A 21,916-nucleotide genomic window follows, 5' to 3' on the forward strand; every position below is an offset into this window, starting at 1 on the left:
ACAGCCCGCAATTGGTAGCCTGCTGGGCAGCTGCTGCACAGGAAACTTCGGGGAGCGGGGAGCTGATGGGGGGCTGCCGGTCCACCCTGGTTCCAAGCCCCACCAGCTCGCTGCAACGGGCTGCTCTTCCTGCAAGCAGTGGACAAAGCAGGTGGCTGTCAAACGACAGTATAAGGGAGCACTGCACAATTTTAAACAAGCATGTTCCCTAATTTATCAGCAACATAACAACGAAATAGTGTTAACCGGGACGACTTTAAGTAAGGAAAGGAGTACCTGTGGCACCTTAAAGACTAACAAATTTATTTGAGCATAAGCTTTCGTGAGCTACAGCTCACATCATCAGATGCATTCAGTGGAAATTCAGTTTTTCCACTGAATGCATTCGATGAAGTGAGCTGTAGCTCACGGAAACTTATGCTCAAATAAATTTGTTAGTCTCTAAGGTGCCACAAGTACTCCTTTTCTTTTTGCAGATACAGACTAACACGGCTGCTACTCTGAAACCTTTAAGTAAGGAGTTAGCTGAAATCGACTTACAGTATCTTATTCACGCAGCTGAAGTTGCGTAACTTAGATCAATCCTCCTCCCCACCACCACCCCAGTGTAGACCAGGCCTAAATCACTTTTGAAATTGGGCCTTGAACTCCTAAGTCATTTTGGTGCTTTTGAAAGTTTTAATTGCCCAGCCTTTCTGAAAATTTACCACACATAACATATCTTCCTGGTAGTTGTATCAAAGGCTTTTCAGAGCTATGTACGGTAGAATCTGGCATATGGAGCTTTTCCTACCCTTACTCTACTGCCCTCTAGTAAACATTTTTGCTTTAAATAGCATATATCAATTAATGCAGACACTTTAACTGTGTTCAAAACCCACTTTTGGGAATGGGCATAAAGGATTTTAAGACTGGAGGCATTCAGATTACTCCATCCCCTGCACAAAGGCAGGACAAAGTATACCTAGACCAGCCCTATTACGTGCTTGTGCAACCTGTTCTTAAAAATCTCCAGTGACGGGGATTCCACAGCCTTCCTGGGTAACCTGTTCCAGTGCTTGACTATCCTTATAGTTAAGTTTTTCCTAATACCTAATCAAAATCTCCCGTACTACAGCCTAACCTGATTACTCTTTGTCCTACCCTCAGTGGACAAGGAAATCAAGTGATCATTGTCCTCTTTATAACAGCCCTTAATATATGACTGTTATCAGGTCTCCCCTTAGTCTGTTTTTCTCAAAATTAAATAAACCCACGTCTTTCAATGTTTCCTCATAAGTAATATTTTCTCGACCTTTTATTTTTATTGCTCTCCTTTGGACTCTCTCTAATATGTACACATCTTTCTTAAAGTGTGGTGCCCCAAAATGGACACAGGACTCCAGCTGAGGCCTAACCAGTGCTGAACAGAACAGAATTACCATCTGCGTCATACATACTACATCTCTGTTAATACATTCCAGAACTATATTAGCATTTTTTGCAGTTGCTTCATATTGTATAGTAATTTCATCTAGACCACATTTCCCTACTTTACTTATGAGAATGTCATGTGGGGCTGTGTCAAAAGCCTTACTAAAATCAAGATATATCACATCTACTTCTTCCCCATCCACTAGGTCAGTAACCCTGTCAAAGAAGGAAATTAGGTTGGTCTGGCATGATCTGCTCTTGAGAAATCTATATTGGCAGTTACCTATCACCCTATCATCTACTAGGTGCTTACAAATGGATTGTTTTAATCATTTCTTCCAGTATCTTTCCAATGTGGAAATTAGACTAACTGGTCTATAAATCCCCAGCTCCTCTTTTTTTTTTTTTCCACCCATTTGTAAAGATACATAATATGTTTGCCCTTCTCCAGTCTTCTGAAGCCTCACCCTCACCTGTCCTCCATGGGTTCTTGAACATAACTGCTAATGGTTCTGAAATGTTCAGCTAGATCCTTAAATACTCTAGAATCATAGGGTTAGAAGGGACCGCAAAGAAGGGACTTGCCAAGATGGAAGATCTGTTGTGTTTAAACCATCCAAGACAGATGGCTATCAAGCCTCTCTTTGAAAACCTCCAGTGAAGGAGCTTCCATAACCTCCTGAGGCAGTCTGTTCCACTGTCCCAGTGTTCTCACAGTTGGGAAGTTTTTCCTGAGATTTAATCTAAATCTCCTGTGCTGTAGTTTGAACCCATTGCCTCTTGTCCTGCTCTCTGTGGCAAAAGAGAACAACTTTTCTCCATCTTTTTTTATGGCAGCCTTTCAAATATCTGAAGACAATTTATTATACCCCCTTAATCTCCTCTTTTCTGAACTAAACATAGCCGGTTCCTTCAGCCTTTGTTCATATGGCTGCATTCCATCCCTTTGATCATCTTTGTCACTCACCTCTGGATCCTTTCTATACCCTGGTGACCAAAACTGGACACAGTACTCCAGCTGAGGCCTAACCAGCGCCGAATAGCGCAGTACTATCACCACCCATGACTTGCATGCTATGCCTCTGCTAATGCAAGCTAAAATTGCGTTTGCTTTTTTTGCAACAGCATCGCATTGCTGACTCATGTTGACATTATGATCTACCACAACTCCCAGATCCTTCTCAGCAATCCTGCAGCCAAGCCAGTTTTCCCCCATTCTATATTTGTGCATCTGTGATGCACAGGCCCTGATAAGGCTTTGTCTACACTGGAAACTGAGGTGTGAAAAAAACACCCCCCCCCATGACAAAGTTTTGCCGAGCAAAATCACCAGCGGCTACACTGCACACCTTTTACCAGCATGGCTGCAGCAGCACAGCTGTGTCGCTAAAAGGTGTTTAGTGTAGACATAGCTTAAGTATTCTTTAAGTTCTTCTTTCCCTATTTTAGCCTGAGTTCCTTCCCCTTTGTTGTTAATATTAATTGTGTTAAGCATTTGCTGTTCTTTCTATTAATGGACAAAAAAGAAGTGAAAATGTACTTTTCTTTCATGACACAGCCTCCACAGAACCCCAGTGTAAATATTATATGTCTAACTATGTGGCCACAGAAACATTTTTGACAGTAGTTGGCTGTTAAAGGTTGTGTGTGCACATACCAAGTGGCCTACATTTCATAAATAAAACTCCTCTCTGGAACCTGCTCCTGCAAGAGATGGTAGTAGCACGTGAGTCTGGGTGACCTTCTCCTAATATGTTCACCCCACATACAAACAGTGTGGCTGCTGAGCCTCCATCAGTTCCAAAACCTGGTCCAAAATCCCAGTCCTGTTGCAAGCACTTCTCGAACCACTGAAGGATCAGTTATCCATTACCTATCAGATCTGTTTGTCCAAAGCACTAGGAATCAACATTCTTTGAAGGCAATGGGGAAGGGGATGCTGAATGACTTGGAACTGTCAGTGCTGATGAACCCTGACTACTCCCCCTTTGGATCCATTGGGTTGGTTCCTCCAAAATCACCTCTGAAACAGTTATCCCCTCAGCATTGTGCAGATGAGCTCTTAGTGCTGAAGGAAGTTTGCTTCAAGGCTAGACTGGTGCCATCTGATCTGTGGAGCCCATGGAACTGAGCTCAGTATTGTGGCCTTGGATCCAAGATAAGTAGGTCAATCCCATTCTGCTGCAGCTCCTGATGAGGAGGAACTTATTTCAATCAAAGAAAAATACTTGCAGCTTTATGTCCCCTTGGACGCCTCCCAGAGTTTAAATCTTATCTAGATTTTCTTCATGTAGATACTATACAGCTTGGAACTACTTCTTCGAGTGCACTCCCGGTGGGTGCTCCACTTCAAGTATTGGTGCGTCCTGATGCTGTTGACTGGAGATTTACAGTAGCAGTGTCCACCCAGGTCACGTGTGTGCAGGAGGTACCGCATGTAGCACATGCACAACCCAAGTTCCTTCTCAACTGTGCTCAGCTAAAGATGCAGCTCTGGGGCAGTGTTAGCACTCTTCCCTAAAACCATTAGAAAAATATTTTGAATAGCTAGTTAGTTAGACAGAAAGTTATAGTTAATGTTTAGTTTTATTCTAATAAAAATTTTGGTTTTATTTCTTAAGCTACCTCCCCACGGGGTCGGTTAGCCGTTAAGATGCCTGGCTCCCCAGGCTTCAAACACTGCGGCTCCTGCTACAAAGCTATGTCCATTTCAAACAGACACTTATTGTGCATACGCTGTCTGGATGAGACGCATATGCCCCCAAAATGTGCCCAGTGCATCAATTTGAAAGCCAGAGCCTGACATGACCAGGATTTCAGGCTAAAAATTATTTTTAATGGAGAAATCCCTACAAGCAGACTGCCTCTCCGGGCACTCCTCCAACTGAAAAAGGAGACATACCCTCTAAAAGACCAAAAAAGAGGGCTCAAATTTCTCCTCAGAGAGCACCGCAAAAACAATGGCAGTCTCCTGCCAGATCGCTACCCCCGATGCCGACATATGCTCAGGTGAGCACCTACGACGTTCTGGGGACCTCCAGCACCACTGAGGCCTGAGCGAAGGAGACGGAGTTGAGGCACAGACAAAGACATGCCTTCTCCACGGCACCGAATTCACCCATAAGGGTCTCTGCACCGAGTGTCGCATTAGACACCATGCCTCCGCTGCCAGTACTGACAATGCAGCCGGCACCAGTGGGGAAAACCAAGTTGGCACTGACTAAACAGTCACAGCATTGGTTGGCACCGACGCTGGCAAGAGTGGAACTGATAGTCCAGACATTGGCACTGACAGTCTCTGCTGCACCCGAGAGACTTGATGATATCGTCAGTATTGCATTCTCTGATACTCAGTACTGAGGGCTCCCCTTCAGGCTATGGAGGAGATCATGATATTGACATTTTTCTAGCAAAGATTATGATGAGATGCAGGAACAAAGTACCTTCTCATCACACCATTCCTCACCAAAAGCACATAGACCATCTTGGAGCCCTATGGGGCCAAGATACCTCAAGATGGCTCAACCATGGTGCAGACCGCCATGGATGTACACTTCAGTGGCCTTCCCAATACAATGGGCATCTTACCGGGGTCCACACTAAAGGCCTCACACAGCACATGGAGGCAAACTGAAGTCTCACTCTGCGTCTCTCACACTGCAACCCACGGAGGCTCAGGACATAGGGGATGACATGGAAACAGGCGCAGACAAGGAAACTACATCTCCTGCACACAATTCTTCCTCCTCCGCAGATGAGGCTATTATGCCTCCACCACCAACTTTGGCAGATGATTTCAAGCAGTTTCAATAACTGTTTAAACGGGTTACTTGCAGCCAGGACATCCCATTAAAGGAAGTGCAGACAAACCAGCACAAGCTGGTACAAATACTCCAATCATCATCTACCTCCAAGATCGCTCTTCCTATCAATTATGCCATCTTGGAACCCGCAGAGACAGTCTGGCAGACACCGGCCTCAATTCTGTCAATGTGCAAAAGGATGGATAGAAAGTATTATGTCCCTTCCAAAGGGGCAGACTCTCTCTTTGCACATCTGTCCCCCAACTCCTTGGTGGTCGATGCTGCAAACCAACATGGCAAGCAAACCCAGTTCAAATCTACACCACAGGAGAAAGAAACTCAAGAGACTCAACCTGTTTTGGGTGTAAAGTTTATTCTTCAGACACCCTACAATTGAGAATTGCCAATTATTCCGCATTGTTGGCAAAATATGACTAATGATAACTACAGGAAACTTAGCTTTTTCACAGCAGAGCTGCCCGAGGAGAAACAGTCACAATTTCAAGCCATCATCAATTAGAGTCAACTCATAGCCAAAGCAGCCCTACAAGTGTCTCTAGACATCATGGACACGGCAGCCAGAGCCACGGCCACGGCCATAGTGATGCGCCAGGCATCCTGGCTACAGGCCTTGGGCATACCTAGGGAACTGCAAACGCAGATAGAAGACCTACCTTTTGATCAAGAATATCTGTTGCACTAAAATAGCTTGAGCCCTTCCTGGAGGGATACACCCAAGGAGTAATGATGGGAAACTCTACTTCCACTACTCAACATTTCATTGTAGAGTCCCACAAGATCACTTCTCTCTCTGGTTTTATTCCATATATCTATATCTATATCTATATCTATCTATCTATATATAGCCATTAGGACAGACAACATGGACTCAAGTTCTAGCAACATGTAGATAACATATCAGCACATTCAACCATACCACTACCACTGAGATGGCCCAGTACTTGGATAAGATCAGCTAATGGATGAAGAACAGCTGTTTGAAGCTGAACCTGAGCAAGACAGAGGTGATGCTGGTGGGCTGATGCATTTTGAAGAGTTTACAACCATTGTACAATTTCTTTTGGTTGAATTTCTTTTGGTTGAACCCACACATCACAATTGGTCAGTTCAGTCCATAATTTATCAGTGCTCCTGGATTCCTCATTGATGCTAAGCTCTCACATAGCAGCATATACAAGTAATGCTTTTTACTACTTCTGTTGGCTAGGAGACTCCATCCTGTCCTGGAAGATAACATGGCCTCAGTTATTCATGCCTTTGTCACCTCCCATCTGAACTACAGCAGTGCAGTATACCTGGGCATTAAACCTTCCCGGCTGAGGAAATGCCAACTAGCATAGAACACTGCAGAGCATCTTCTCAGCAACACTGGCTACTGCACACACATCACACCTGTCCTCCATTATCTATGCTGGTTTCCCATAGACTATTGAATCAAGTATAAAGTCTAAATTCTTATCATCAAGGCACTCAATGGCCATCTAAAAGATTGCCTAAAGTTCCAAGGTACAGATCATGGTCAACAACTCTGCTTCTCTGGCACTATGGAACATTCTACAATATAGGTAAAGCTCATCCATGCAGAAGACAGAAGTTTCTCAAGACTATGAAATTAATCTCTCACCAGGAACTAAGGATCATCACAACTTCACCATTTTTTGCTCCAAGTGCCAGGTGTGTTTCTTTGACCTTACCTTCTCTAACAAACACATAGAAATATGTATATTTAAAAAACAAAAAACCCCCATCAAAACAAAAAATTCCACTGTACACCCATGTCTCCCTTATAAGAGAATGAGAAAACAAACACCTGATAGATATTCATCACATTGCTTAATGGATGACTGTGAGGCACACAGATTCCATAGTGATGAGCACATTATAAGGACTTGTATAGAATATAAGAAGCGGATGACCCAGTGAGACAGTCCTAGGGGTGCCCTTCTTGTACTTCATCCCCTGATAAAGCTGTCTTGACTGCTCCCTTGTTTCCTCTAAGTGACATCAGAATCTTTTCAAAATTTGGTGGGTAGAAGAGCTACAGTTGTTGATATTTCTGTAGTATCTTTGCCCAGAGAGTCTCGCAAAAATAGAAATCCTGGAACTCCCGGTTAAAAAACCAAACAAACCACAACCGTTCCCTCTGCTCCTGACAGGTATAATAATACCATAGGCAATAACCTGAGTTGAAAGGGTGTAGTTCATTACAAGTGGTCACTCAAACCCTAAGTGTTTTACCAGGTGAGAGCCTTCCATACACATACTTGTTTGCTACATATTGGAACAACCACGGGCTAAAATTCTGCTTCAAAGTGTGTATCGTGTCTTTTTGATACAAAGAGGGAAAGTGCTCCTTTACACCTTTCCTCTCATCCCCATAGTTCTGAGGAGGATTCAACAGGTCTGAGCCTGTGCATGACAGACCTAGTTCTTGGAACTTCTGTGCCCGTGTAAAGATTATCCATTCAGTCTTTGTCCTTCCCTGAGTTAAGATCTGTCATCCCAGCAGAATGGCAGGATGGGGTATTTGGACCTCAAGTCATTTTACTTGACAGGGTAACTGCTAGGTTTTTAGGTCAGGATGTCCTTAATGCTTGTCTCAGGAGAACAAGGCAACCTTCCTAGACTCCATCCACCAGGAAATATTATGCGGTCATACAGAAAACTTGTTTAAAAGTTTTGCTCAAGGTAGAAGCCTTTATTTGGTATCATCCCAGTTTCAGTTACCTTAGACTTTCTTCTATCTCTCTGTTGCGGTCAAAGGTATTGTTGACAACTGCAAAGGTTTATTTTAGTCTACTGTGTCCCTGCAAAACAGACGCCTCTTGATGCAGTAATTTTTAAAGGGGTTCACAGATATGTACCCTCCCATCAAGAAACTACTCATCCTTTGGATTTGAGTTTGATGTTAAACTAGTTTAATGGAAATGCTCTTTGAGCCCTTGGGATCTTTCTCCTTGTATCATCTCTTACTGAAGGAATCATTCCTGGTGGTGGTTTCCTCCTCATCAGAGTTCCAGATCTTGCTGGACAAAATCCTTTTCCACAATGTTAAACACTATTTAGGTCTCAACTCCAATAGCTAACCACACTTGTCTTGAGTCTCATATCATATAAGTTAACATCACTATATGTGCTTTTCCCAAAGACCCAGAGCCATGCTGGGGAGTGAGGTGGCACATCCTGAATGTCAAAACAGTAGTTGGACAGAATAATGACTCTTGTTCACATACTGAATGAACTCCCCTCTATTACACAGCCCAAAATTAAATAGGTTTAGGACATGGAGAGGAACTGAGGGTCAAATAGATGGGGCAAAGAATTTAAACCAATCAGTCAATAGAGTGCAGGGCCCAATGGACATCTACATGCCCCCTAACTTTTTCTCTATTACTCAAAGCTGGTTACATAACCAGGCATGCAACACCTACTGTGCACTCTATGAAGGCAATATAATAAATGGTCAGTTCTCAGAATGGAGAGAGGTAAATAGTGGTGTCCCCCAGGGGTCTGTTCTGGGACCAGTCCTATTCAACATATTAATAAATGATTTGGAAAAAGGGGTAAATAGTGAGATGGCAAAATTTGCAGATGATACAAAATTACTAAAGATAGTTAAGACTGAGGCAGACTGCGAAGAGCTACAAAAGGAGCTCTCAAAACTGGGTGACTGGGCAACAAAATGGCAGATGAAATTTAATGTTGATAAATGCAAAGTAATGCACATTGGAAAGCATAATCCCAACTATACATATAAAATGATGGGGTTAGCTGTTACCACTCAAGAAAGAGATCTTGGAGTCATTGTGGATAGTTACTCTGAAAACATCCACTCAATGCGCAGCGGCAGTCAAAAAAGCTAACAGAATGCTGGGAATAATGAAGAAAGGGATAGATAATAGGACAGAAAATATCATGTTGCCTCCATATAAATCCATGGGATGCTCACATCTTGAATACTGTGCGCAGATGTGGTCGCCCCGTCTCAAAAAAGATATATTGGAATTGGAAAAGGTTCAGAAAAGGGCAACAACAATGATTAGGGGTATGGAACGGCTTCCGTATGAGGAGAGATTAATAAGACTGGGACTTTTCAGCTTGGAAAAGAGACGGCTAAGAGGAGAGATGATTGAGGTCTATAAAATCATGACAGGTGTAGAGAAAGTAGATAAGGAAGTGTTGTTTACTACTTCTCATAACACAAGAACTAGGGGTCACCAAAGGAAATTAATAGACAGCTGGTTTAAAACAAATAACGCACACACAACACACAGTCAACCTGTGGAACTCCTTGCCAGAGGATATTTGATGTCCAAGACCATAACAGGGTTAAAAAAAGAATTAGATAAATTCATGGAGGATAGGTCCATCAATGGCTATTAGCTAGTGTCGGCAGGAATGGTGTCCCCAGCCTCTGTTTGCCAGGGGATGGATCATTTGATGATTACCTGTTCTGTTCATTCCCTCTGGGGCACCTGGCACTGGCCACTGTCAGAAGACAGGATACTGACCTAGATGGATCTTTGGTCTGATCCAGTAGGGCCATTCTTTTGTTCTTATGTTGTTCTATTTTGAGAACAAAAGGTACTGACAGTAAATAACTCCGTTTTCCTCAACTCTTTAGTCTTGCTCATAATTGTAAACAGAAGAACAAATAAATTCTCTCCTTTTCTTTGTGCAATAGAGTTCAAAGCTACCCACACAGCCAAGAAGTTTGAAGAGTCTCAGCAAAAAATTGAAACTGAGGATCAAAAAAGAGCACCAGCTGCTGACTTGATAGTCAAAGGAACCAACTTTGAAGTTCAGCCAAAGTTAATAGCCAACAAATCATCTCAGACTCACCACATAAAGTCAAAAATCTCCCACCAGATGCAAAAAATCCGGAACTACAATGTTAAACATTGATTTCTTTGACAGTAAGTTTAGCTCTGTACAAACTCTGAGTACTGTAGTGGACTGCCCCTGCCCCGAAGAGCTTACAGTCTAAATAGAGCAGACAGCCAGAGGGTGGGGGAAGGGGTAGAACTCGCTAGCAGAATGAACAAGGTGATGGCAGCAAATGTGGGGTTAGTTCCACAGTTTAATTTTTATTGTTTATTTGTTCACTCACATATTTTGGGAGGGTTTACTTAGGAGGTACTTACTTACCTACTTACTTACTTACTAAGGTTTACTTAGCTAAATGGAAACGGAAGGGAAGTGAGGGAGGTGGGGCCGGGGAGAAGAGGATAAGAGAGGCAAGTGTGAAGTGAAACTCAGGTGAAGGAGCTGTTTGGGTGAGGGTTGGACAGCCAATCAGCACGTAAATAAGTAAGTACAATCAAAAGTGTGGATGGTTCTCTGAATGTCAAGAGGTCCTTGTTTTGGCACCTTCAGCCCCTTTGACTCCCCTCTGCACATCTCCTCCAGGCACAGGGAAAGGAGTGGTGCACCACTTGGGTACTAGTGCCCGCAAAGTGGGGTGTCTCCCCTACACAGTTCTGGGTTCAGAAAGGTGCTGAGAGAGGAATACCTCCAGCTGGACCCTATTTTATTTGTTTAGCTTTATTAAATGTCAGTTCATCCACCTGCTTTCTGGAGGTTAGTATAGATTCCCAGCTACTAAAGATTTAAACTCTTGTGCCTTTAGGCAGAGCTTGCAATTTTTAGCAAAATTTTGTTGAGAAACACTGGAGTGTGGATTTGACAGGGGAAAATGTATCTCTGTGGGCTACCTTAGCATGCTACTTTCCTACACTTACTAACATTGCACTCATTCTACATATTGTAACAATCAATTCTCTGTAGCTGCTTAATATTCATTTTAAAGCCAGGGGTATAAAGAGATTGGCCCTGATTCTGCACTAGCTTGTACTTTCTGTAGTCATTTATGCTTGTGCAAAATGGGTGTAAAATGCTACAAAAACAGAATACTCCATTCACTTACACTGATGGTATTGATTAGCACAGGTGTAAGTGACATCACAAGTTTCAAGACTGTGAGAATCAGGCTGATTAATAATACTTAGAATCTTTCATTAGATGAACTAAAAGCATTGTACAAATAACACATGTTTACAACACGTTTCCATCTGAAATTGCAGGAAAAATTTTATGTGAATTGTAATTTAACCAGCACACCACTGTACTTATGAAAAGTGTCATGACATTTGAATGATCATGAGTTCTCAGGATCGCTCTTTTGTTTCATTTTGAAAATGGCAGTATGGTACCTCCAACAGCATTGCAGGAAGATTGGTATTGGTTTGGTACTAAGGCCCTGACTCTCCAAACACTTATTCAGGTGCTTAACTTTACTACTGTGAGTGGTCCTATTGAAAAGAATAGGACTACTCGTGGTAGTAAAATTAATAATGTGTGTGTTTGCAGGTTGAGACTAAGATGGAAGAAAGAATCTGGAAGAAAGAATACTGAATCACCTGCACTTATTCCTGCAGCATATTGGTGCTCCTTGAAGGCCTCCTATCCAAATTCTGTCTCTAGACAACCCTGCTCAGGTTGAGATCTGAAAGGAACACAGTACAAAGTTGTACAGCTGGCTGTAGGCAGCTCAAGAATAACTTGAAAAAATTGTTCAATGTTCTGTTCAAAAATGTTTTGCTTTAATATATAGATAATACAAATGGTAATACAAATAATATGGTATTACAAATAATAAATAGTAATAAGTTGCATGCTTAGTAGCCATTATTTCATTGTGCTTTTATCATGTTGTATTGGATCTGAGGTGTCCTCTGTACCCTTTCCCAATTTATTTTGCTTGAAGGTCCCATCATCAGATTAAATATTTTTTACATTGTTCCTTCATGGACCAGAACAACATGATGCATTCTCCTCACACAGAGCCTGCTGTGACTGCAGTTCAAAGCACAGTGGTTTCCAGCAAGCATAGGAATTTTGGCCTGACATCATAGTTACAGCCAACTGTTGCTATACAGTTTGCCTGAATTCAAAAGTTTTGAAATAATTATATAATATACACTCCAGCAACTTAGCAACTCTTATTTCCAATGGTTTCAATTTGAACATGAAGATTTAGAGCAGCTCGGTATGATGTGGTCTGCATCCTGTGAGAAGTGCGAGGCTGAAGCATTAATATGGTGATACCCTAATGAGGAAAGCCACATTCCCATTCAATGAATTGTTATAACAACATTCTGACATCTGGTTGACCCTTAGAAAAAGCTTTTCCTACTGAACTGGTCTGTATGTCCTATACACTGGGTGTTTAGCTCATGAGTTGCAGATTTCAAAAGTGGTTTTGGATTTTAAAATCTTTCACTTAGCATGCCTGTTTGTGCAGCTCTCTTGCCAGGAAGGCAATTTTTGTTCATTCAGCTTTCCTGAGCAACTTCTGCTTTAGCAAACCGTAGATGGTGGCAAGAAATGTTTTTGTTTGATCCCTTCATTCCATTTTCTTCTTCTGATGGTAAGAGACAGAATTTTATTTTATTGCAGTTCCCAGGAGCTGAGAATAACTCTTAAATTGGTGTTGACCCAGCAGGAATGGTACAAGAACAAACATACAAGTAGTATGTACAACAGTATGTAAATAACTTGTACATGATGTATTGCTTGCACCCCATCATATGATAAGCCCCCATCTAGTAAAGAGGTTTTTCTAAAAGCTGTGTTGAAGGTTTTTTTCATATATTTAGCTCGTAATTATCATAATTGCAGTTTTTCTTTCAAGAACAAACAACTAAGACATACTTCAAACAACCCTTTTCAAAATAAAAGGCAAATGAAGAAGATTGATGAAGTGAAACTGTGTACTCTACTGACATACAGAACAGAAAGAAAATACTACAGAAAAGGATGGAAAAGACAATACCATGTGAGTACAGGGGAATGAAAAAGGTAGAAGAAAAGCAAAGGTAAGTACTTGATTTGTTACTAGCAAAGTACATAAAAAGGAAATTACATAACAGCAATGTTTGTACAGATGAGGATAAAGGTCCTGGCCACAGTAATTCCTATTCGAGCTGTGAATACACTGGACCTTTTCCACTAAAATTTCCCACCACTGATACCTTGTTGCATATCCACCTGTGTTGGCAATGTAGGAGATTTTAAAGAAAGAAGTGTAATGTAGACAAGGCCTAAAAGCCTGATCCTATGATGCTGAGCATGCTGTACTACTTTTGAAAACAATGGAAAAGGAGAGCACTCAACACCTTGCAAGATTGGACCCTAATTAGACAACAGAAATAACAGATCATGAGGAGAGGGAAAAGAACAGGGAAAGATCCAAATGCAAGACAGAGAGACCAGTGCCAGCTCTGGACACAAGTGGATTAAAGAAGAGCAGCACTGTGATGAAGACTCCAGACTCAACCCCAGGACTGAGTTCCATAGTGGCCATATGGTTCGTTCCTTAGTCACCAGATCCAACAGAAAAAGCCTTGAAGGCACCGCCAACATCAAGTTCTGAGATAAGTGCCACACTGTGAGAAAAGCCACTGGATCAGTTTAATTCAGTTCCAAAGAAGATGGCAAAGGATAAGAAGGCTTTGGTTAGCAGGGCCAAGTTGCACTGAGGACATTCCTCAGACCTGTCAGATCCTAAACTGAACAGAGCTGATCATATTGAATCTCTATGTGAATCTCAGTTAACAGTTCCAAGAGCACCATGGCATCTGAAGGCAGCCCTGGAACTGACAGCAGTTTCTTCAGCAGCATTAATTACTGTGGAGATTTGCAGTCTGGTTGTGTACTGAAAAAATGAGACTTCCTAGGAGAAGAGGAAAGCTCCTTCAAATTACCTTTCTCAGATCTCTACTCCCAAGAAACAGCAAGTGATCAGAATAATTGTCTCATTTTTCTATGGACACTTCTTTACCACCCCCTATATCACCTTTAGGTTTCCCTAATAAGATGATCTTGCCTTTCAAGATCTTACACATAGTAGGTTCTATAGCTTCTCCAGTTATGTTGCATCCAGAGTCAGAAGAACTGGATTGGAGTACGCTGGAATTCCCTCCATGATTTCACCCTCAGAACACAGAGGGTTCTTCCAGATATGGACCTCATACACTCTTTTATCCTCCAGGCTATGAGATGGTGTCAAAAGGTGCATATTGGCCAGACTGGCAAGTTTCACTGTCATCTGTATAGCCCTATCAGAAGTCATCTCTACCCCACAGGAAGACTCCATGGCCTCATTGATATAGAAGTCCCTTTCTCCTAAACCATCAAGGAAAAGTTCATTCATCAGATCCAAGTTTTTTGGATCAAGCCACTGCTTCTGTCTTTAAAATTCAGTCTCCCACCATGGTTCCTGACATTCTGTTGGAGGAAGACGACGCTCAGGCTCAGATGGAATTGGAGTCTGAAGTGGAAACTGATTCTTTGCCAGATGAAGAGCACTTTACAATTTAACAAACTTATGAATAGGATGGCTATGGCTTTGAAATGTCCATCTGTAACTCTGGAAGAAACCACGTGTCTAGTATTTGATGTTTTGGGTGCTACATCAAAGAACTCAGGTTTGACATGAGGATCAGGAGCTCCAAATAATTCTGTCTCAACACCCTCCTCCCTATCCATCAAGAACAAAATAACTCATGGAAGTCCATAACATCTCCATACCAGAGATTATACAAGATAGTTATGCCATTCATTTAATAAACCCTACCTCCACTAAGCCCTCCTCACCCTTCCCTGTTCAGGGATTCCTCTCATGAGAGTGTGTTAAGATCTAAGATTTAGTCCCTATTACACATGGGATATATAAGGAAAGCTCAATGCATTCGCCAGTAAATTCCGTTACTACATGTTGATACTGGTGTCTTATCTTCCTGTTCCACCCTAGACTGGTTTAGCCATTGATTTAAATGATGCTTATTTCCATATTTTTATCAGACTAAGTTACAGCAAGTAGTTCTGTTTTATAGGGTGGGGCAGCATCACTTCCAGTACAACATACTATCTTTTGGTCTATCTGTCTTTTGTGACAGCTCATCTAAGAAGGCTGGGCATTTTTGTCTACCCTTCTCTAGATGACTGGGTCCTCAAGATTCTCAGAACGCAATTTTCATGGACATTTGTCACACGTTTATAAAGAGTCCTACACTCTCAAAGAACATGGAAAAAGTCCTTGCTACATCCTGTACACAGAAGCCCCTTTATAGAAGCAATTCTTGATGCTTAAGTAAGCAGGGCTTTCCTACCTTGTGAGAAGCTTCACAGGCTTCAATCTTAGACACACTTCAGCAACATTGTTTGCAAAGAGTAATGTTTTCTCTAATGCTCATGGGCTTAGTGGCCTCAGCCACTTAAGCCATTCCATAAGCTTGACTCGGAATGAGAGCGGCTAGTGAGGGGATACACAAAGTACAGTACGTTAAAGAAATTAACCATTCCAGAAAATATTCTTCTATATTTGACACGATGGATTCTAAGTGCAAATGTTCTGAAAGGGATGTTGTTCATTCCTCCAGCTCTATCAATGACAATTACATCAGATGCATACAAAAGGGGATGGGGAGCACATCTAAGCACTCTTATGATTCAAGGTCATTGGAGCTCTTAAGAGAAGAGAATACATATAAATATTCTGGAACTGAGAGTGATTTGTATAGCTCTCAAGTCCTTTCTTCCTCAGATTCAGGCAAGAGTAGTACAGAGTCATGGACAATACAACAGCAATGTATTATATCAACAAACAGAGGACCTCACTCTTCCCAACTGCTCAGAGTCTAGTTATGGGATTGGTGTACTGAGTACAGCCTTTATCCCACTGCTCTTCACCTGTTGGGGAAGGACAACAGCCTAGTGGATCAACTGAGCAGAGATGTGATGGAGTTATACAAATAGCCACTGAAGAGAGCAGTGATAAATGACACATTCAACTTGGGAGGGTTTTCAGATGTACATGCATCCGATGAAGTGAGCTATAGCTCACGAAAGTTTATGCTCAAATTCGTTAGTCTCTAAGGTGCCACAAGTACTCCTTTTCTTTTTGCGAATACAGACTAACACGGCTGCTACTCTGAAACCTGTCAGATGTACATCTGTTTGCCACCAGACGCAATACAAAGTGCTTTCCGTTCTGCTCAAGAGTGGACACAGACAGTTTGTTCATATCAGATGCCTTTCTTGTGAATTGGGGAAAGGCCTCTTTTACACTTTCCACCACTTTGTGCTTATTTAAAAGGTGATAAAGGGGTAAGAGGAAACCAAAATAATATTAATGGTTCCAACATGGGCAAGACAACAGTGGTACACATTCCTCCTGGAACTTTCCACGGGAATGTACAGACTTCTTCTAGTGTTAGAAAACTGGATTTTTTTTGTCCCAAGAGAAGGGCAAGATTTACCACCCAGATCCTCTATTACTGTATTCGACTGCGTAGTCTATAGGACTTTAGAAGACTATGAAAAATCTTGGGTTTTAGAGTTGTAATAGGTGTTACTTAATGCAACAGAACAACCAACTAGAAAGTATTATGATTTCAAAGGAGCTAGATTGGTGAAGTGATACAGAGCAAACCTGTACCTCTGTTTTTAGTGCCAATTCAATTTATCCTAGAATATTTATTTCAGTTAAAAGTTTCAGCTCTCCTTATATCGTCTGTAAAAGGCCACTTAGCAGCTCTTTCAACACACCACATACTTGTAGATAATAGATCTGTCTTTGCACACAATACAATCAAAAATTATGAAAGAGCTTTTCAGAATGTATCCACTGGTGAAAGATCTGGATCCATTATGGAAACTCAATTTAGTTCTAACCCATCTCATGAAGCCTCCATTTGAGACTATGGTGACTGCTAACTATTCCGTTTGTGTATTGAAAATACTCTTAGTTGCCATAACATCAGCCAGTTATGTGCCCTAATGGCTAATCCTTCTTTCCCTATATTTCACAAAAACAAGGTGGTGCTTTAGCCTAACCCTAGATTCTTATCCAAAGTGTTTCAGAGTAGCAGCCGTGTTAGTCTGTATTCGCAAAAAGAAAAGGAGTACTTGTGGCACCTTAGAGACTAACAAATTTATTAGAGCATAAGCTTTCGTGAGCTACAGCTCACTTCATCGGATGCATTCACCAAATGCATCCGATGAAGTGAGCTGTAGCTCACGAAAGCTTATGCTCTAATAAATTTGTTAGTCTCTAAGGTGCCACAAGTACTCCTTTTCTTTTATCCAAAGTGGTTTATGATTTTCATATTAATCAAACAATACATTTGCCAGTTTTCTTTCCTAGCCCTCACAGTCAGAAGGATGAATCAAAGTTAAATACACTTGATATTAAGAGAACCCTAGCCTACTATCTAAACAAGACTAACATTTCACGAGTCTTCCCCTCTTTTATTTCTTATGTGAACAATCATAAAGATCAGGCTGTCTCTTCACAAATGTTGTCTAGGTGGATTAGAAAATTTATAGAGGAACACTGTAAACTAAAATCTATTTCTGCCCCATTGGGATTAATTTCACACTCTACTAGAGCAATGTCTCTCTCCACTGCATACCTGAGGCCTTGTCTACACTACCACTTAAGTCGACATAATTACATCACTCAGGTGTGTAAAAAAAACCACCCCCTGAACAACGTAACTTGCACTGACTTAATGCAGTATCTACGCTGCACTTTGTCAGCAGGAGACGCTCTCCTGTCAACATAGCTTCCGCTTCTCATTGAGGTGGATTAATTACATCGACGGGAGAGCGCTCTCCTATCGACTTATCACATCTTCACCAGACCTGCTAAATTAATGCTTCTGCGTGAATTGCAGTGGCACTGATTTAGCGCTGTTGTGAAGACAAGCCCTTACATATCACAAAGATCTATGGGTCTGCTCTAGGTGCTCTGTACATACATTTACAAGATGTGCAAAATTTAGAATAATAAAATCATAGGGTTAAATGGGACCGTATGGGTCATCTAGTCCTACCCCCTGCCAAGATGCAGGATTTGTTGTGTCTAAACCATCCAAGGCAGATGGCTATCCAGCCTCCTTTTGACAATCTCCAGTGAAGGAGCTTTCACAACCTCCCTTGGCAGACTGTTCCATTGTCCTACTGTTCATACAGTTAGGAAGTTTTTCCTGAGATTTAACCTAAATCTGCTATGCTTTAATTTGAACCCATTGCCTCTTGTCCTGCCTTCCATGGCAAAAGAGAACAACTTTTCTCCATCTTTTTTATGGCAGCCTTTCAAATATCTGAAGACAGTTTATCATATCCCCCCCTTAATCTCCCCTTTTCTGAACTAAACATAGCCAGTTCCTTCAGCCTTTGCTCATATGGGTTGCATTTCATCACTTTGATTATCTTTGTTGCTCGTCTCTGGATCCTTTCCAGTTTCTCTACATCCTTTCTATACACTGGTGACCAAAACTGGACAGTTCTCCAGCTGAGGCCTAACCAGCACAAAGTAGAGCAGTACTATCACCTCCCATGACTTTTATGCTATGCCTCTGTTAATGCAACCTAAAATTGCATTTTTTTTTCCAACAGTATCGCATTGCTGACTTATGTTGAGGTGGTGATCCACAACAACCAGGGCTGTCCTTACCCATACGCAAAATACGCAGCTGTGTAGGGCACCAGGAAATTTGGAGCACCACGTTGCCCCAAATTTCCTGGTGCCCTACGCAGCAACGTGCTGCTCCAGCAGCCAGCCCAATCCCCCGAAAACTGCCCCCTCTCCCATCCCCACTCCACCCCTTCCCCATAGCCCCTGTTCTGCCCCACCTCACCTCTTCCCACCCCAGCTGTGCTGCCGGTGAGTACTGGGGGGTAGTTGCTCCTGCCTCCCAAGGCCGTGAGCCAGGGGAGCAGAGCGGAGCAGGCTGGGGCCAGGTCACTCCACTTCCCGCCACCCCGGGAGTGCAGGCTCGGGCCTGCCCTGCAGTCACTGGGCGGCAGGAAGTGGAACAACCTGGCCCCAATCCGCTCCGCTGGCTCATGCTGGGGGGGTGGTTTCCCCCCTACCCCACAGATCTTGGGCATAGTCCCCCCACCCCTCCCGAGAGGACTGCATAGGGCACCACAATGTCTAGGAATGGCCCTCACGGACAACTCCCAGACCTTTCTCAGTGGTTCTGCTGCCAAGACAATGCTCCCCCATTCTATATTTGTTTTTTCTAAGTGTAACTCCTTACATTTGTCTTTTCTGAATTTCATTTTGTTGGCTATAGCCAAGTCTCCCCAATTATCAGATCCCTCTGAATTTTAGCTCTATCCTCCACAAACTTTTGGCAGCCCTCCTAGCTTTGTGTCACCCGCGAATTTGATCAGTATGCTCTCTATTCCTACACCCAGGTCATTAATAAAGATGTTAAACAACACTGGACCCAGAACAGATCCCTGTGGAACCCTACTTGAGATCTCCCTCCACTCTGACATAATTCCATTAATAGTTACCCTTTGTTTTTGGTTGTTTAACCAATTATGTATCCCCTTAATGGTAGTTCCACTGAGCCCGCATTTCTTCAGCTTACTTATGAGAATGTCATGTGGGAACTTGTGTCCAGAGCTGATGCACAATTGATAGGGCAGTGTACTACAATTCTTATTCTGTTGCTGGAGCACTGTTTGCCAATCTGTCCCATGAGTGGGAATATCCAGAAGGCACTTGAAGATTAAATGAAGATTCCTTACTTGCAACTGGAATTCTTTAAGGTGGACTCTGCATACTTACATTTCCTTGTGCACTTTTTCCTTTTCCTAGGAGTCTCACTGAAATCTTTAATTGCGGTGGTGGAAGGAACTGAGGCAGTGGATGGTGCTAAGTCCCTTTTTGTACTTTCAATAGTGCCAACTCTTGTGACTTTTCTTTTTTTTTTAAAAAATGATGAGATTTTGGTTGGGTTGGAACTCTGTCTCATGATGACAAACTCCAGCCTATTTGACCCTGCCTGGGGAGAAAACTCCCTCTGATTGGCTGCCTGCCTCACTCGTCTCTCCCTTGGGGCAAAGCAACCACTCAGAGCTGCTGCAGAAAGAGCTCTCTCCCCTTCCACATCCCTTCAACAATCTAAAGCCATTCTTCTCACAGGAGGGGAGGTAGAAGAGGGAGCAGAGCTCTGCTCCCTCTTCCCCATCCCCAGCCCCTCTCCCTCCATGCAACACCAGGCCTGGGAAGGGGGAGTGAAGAGCCCCTGGAAAGCAGGAGAAGGGACCCTTGGTACAGCCTCTGCCAGGCCTGGTGGCGCTCCAGGAGTATTAGTGGTGAGATTAGGAATGCTGAACTATTGAGGGACTCATGGGGCAGATGTGGGGGCCAGAGCCTGGCAGAAGAACTAATGTAGAGACTGGGGGAACAGAATTGAGTTGGAGGCTGGGGACAGAATTAATTGGTGGAAGGGGATGTGTAAAGGTGGGGGTGAGAGCTCATGCAGCATGGTCCAAAATCACCTGATGCTAATTCTCTCTGTCTCTCTCTCACTCACACACACAGGTGTCGGGCAGGGGGAATTCAAAAATCAAAAAGACCAACACCAATATTTTTAAAATCGTGAATTTGGGGACTCTGATGTGAATTTTGATGTCTTGAGGTTGACAATTTGTTACTCTCATGTTCAAGATGCTCAGGAAGACTGAGGAGGTGGATAGGAGTGGCCTGTGACCACTCTAAGGGGCACTGATAGGAGACAAAAAGAAAAGGAGTACTTGTGGCACCTTTTAATTTTAAATTTGTTAGTCTCTAAGGTGCCACAAGTACTCCTTTTCTTTTTGCGAATACAGACTAACACGGCTGCTACTCTGAAACCTGCTAGGAGACAGTACACCCTCTGAATTGCACTGGCAGTGCATCCCATGATCATGAATATGCAGAGTCCATCTAAACAAATTCTGGTTACAAGTAACCTTCATTTTCAGAGTCTGAAGCTAGGGAAGGAGTTATAGTGGGAGCCCTAAGGCCCTAGACCCAGAAACAGACACCTTGGCTCTCTCAGTCCTTCTGCTGTGCTCCCTGACTCCATTTGGATGAAGAGTTAGGAGCAGGTTGGAAGGAAGCAGGTGGCTGGGGGAATTACAGCCGATGTTGGTTTTGGGAGAGGCAGAAGGAGGGTGAGGCAAATGGAAGGGAATGAGACTTCAATCTGGCACAGTGCTCCAAAGGAGCACCTGCTTGCAGCAGGCACCCGCCAGGTGTTCATGGGATCCAGATTGCCCAAGGTAGCAGGTCACTGGCTCTTAATGCTAACAGACTATCAAAAGGAAGCAAGAATTAACAAACTCGTAGCCATGACACAGGGCTCAGTGAGAGCGAAAGTAGCTAGTCACACTAGTCTCGTCCCTGCAGGGAGAAAAAGAAGGATGATCGTTTTCAACGAGTAACAGGCACTCTGGGCTCTGCTGGGTGGAGGCTTTCGGTCTCTCTCTCTAACTCCACTCTTCTCCTCCTGGGGAGTACTGATCAGAGCCTTTCCTGGCTGTATTTTGGGGCGAGGGGGACGACGACATCCCTGGAGCATATTTCACTGCCCGAGTGCCTGTTTTCAGGTTTGAACTGTAATAACCTCCAGCGATCACATTCTGCCGAGGTGAATGACCTGAAATAAGCCGCAATTCACAAGCGCTTCTTGCATCACAAGCGGCTTCATTTCCTAAACAGAGCCGTCCCCTCAATACAGTCATCACATCACCCTATCTCCTAGCAACACCCACACAGGCCCGGAGATTGGGCAGGCGACACCGTTCCACACGCCCCTGCCCCCTGATTG

The 21,916-nt window shown here is 43.0% G+C and overlaps 1 protein-coding gene across 2 annotated transcripts in view; it reads left to right on the forward strand.

The window, feature by feature from the left end:
* Nucleotides 1-12,860, forward strand: part of CCDC57 (coiled-coil domain containing 57) — a 147,189-nt gene extending 134,329 nt beyond the window's left edge. Inside the window, exons 18-19 of one of the 2 annotated variants that reach the window (XM_038372374.2) lie at nt 9,922-10,153; nt 11,607-12,860. In XM_038372374.2, coding sequence (XP_038228302.1) covers nt 9,922-10,142 — 221 coding nt within the window. In that variant the 3' untranslated portion in view covers nt 10,143-10,153; nt 11,607-12,860. Of the gene's footprint in view, nt 1-9,921 lie in introns of both variants that reach the window. The other variant, XM_043497587.1, reaches the window with a different exon arrangement.
* The last annotated feature ends 9,056 nt before the right edge of the window (nt 12,861-21,916 follow it).

This window comes from Dermochelys coriacea, chromosome 14 (assembly GCF_009764565.3).
Source record: "Dermochelys coriacea isolate rDerCor1 chromosome 14, rDerCor1.pri.v4, whole genome shotgun sequence".
In the NCBI taxonomy this organism is placed as follows: Eukaryota; Metazoa; Chordata; order Testudines; family Dermochelyidae; genus Dermochelys; species Dermochelys coriacea.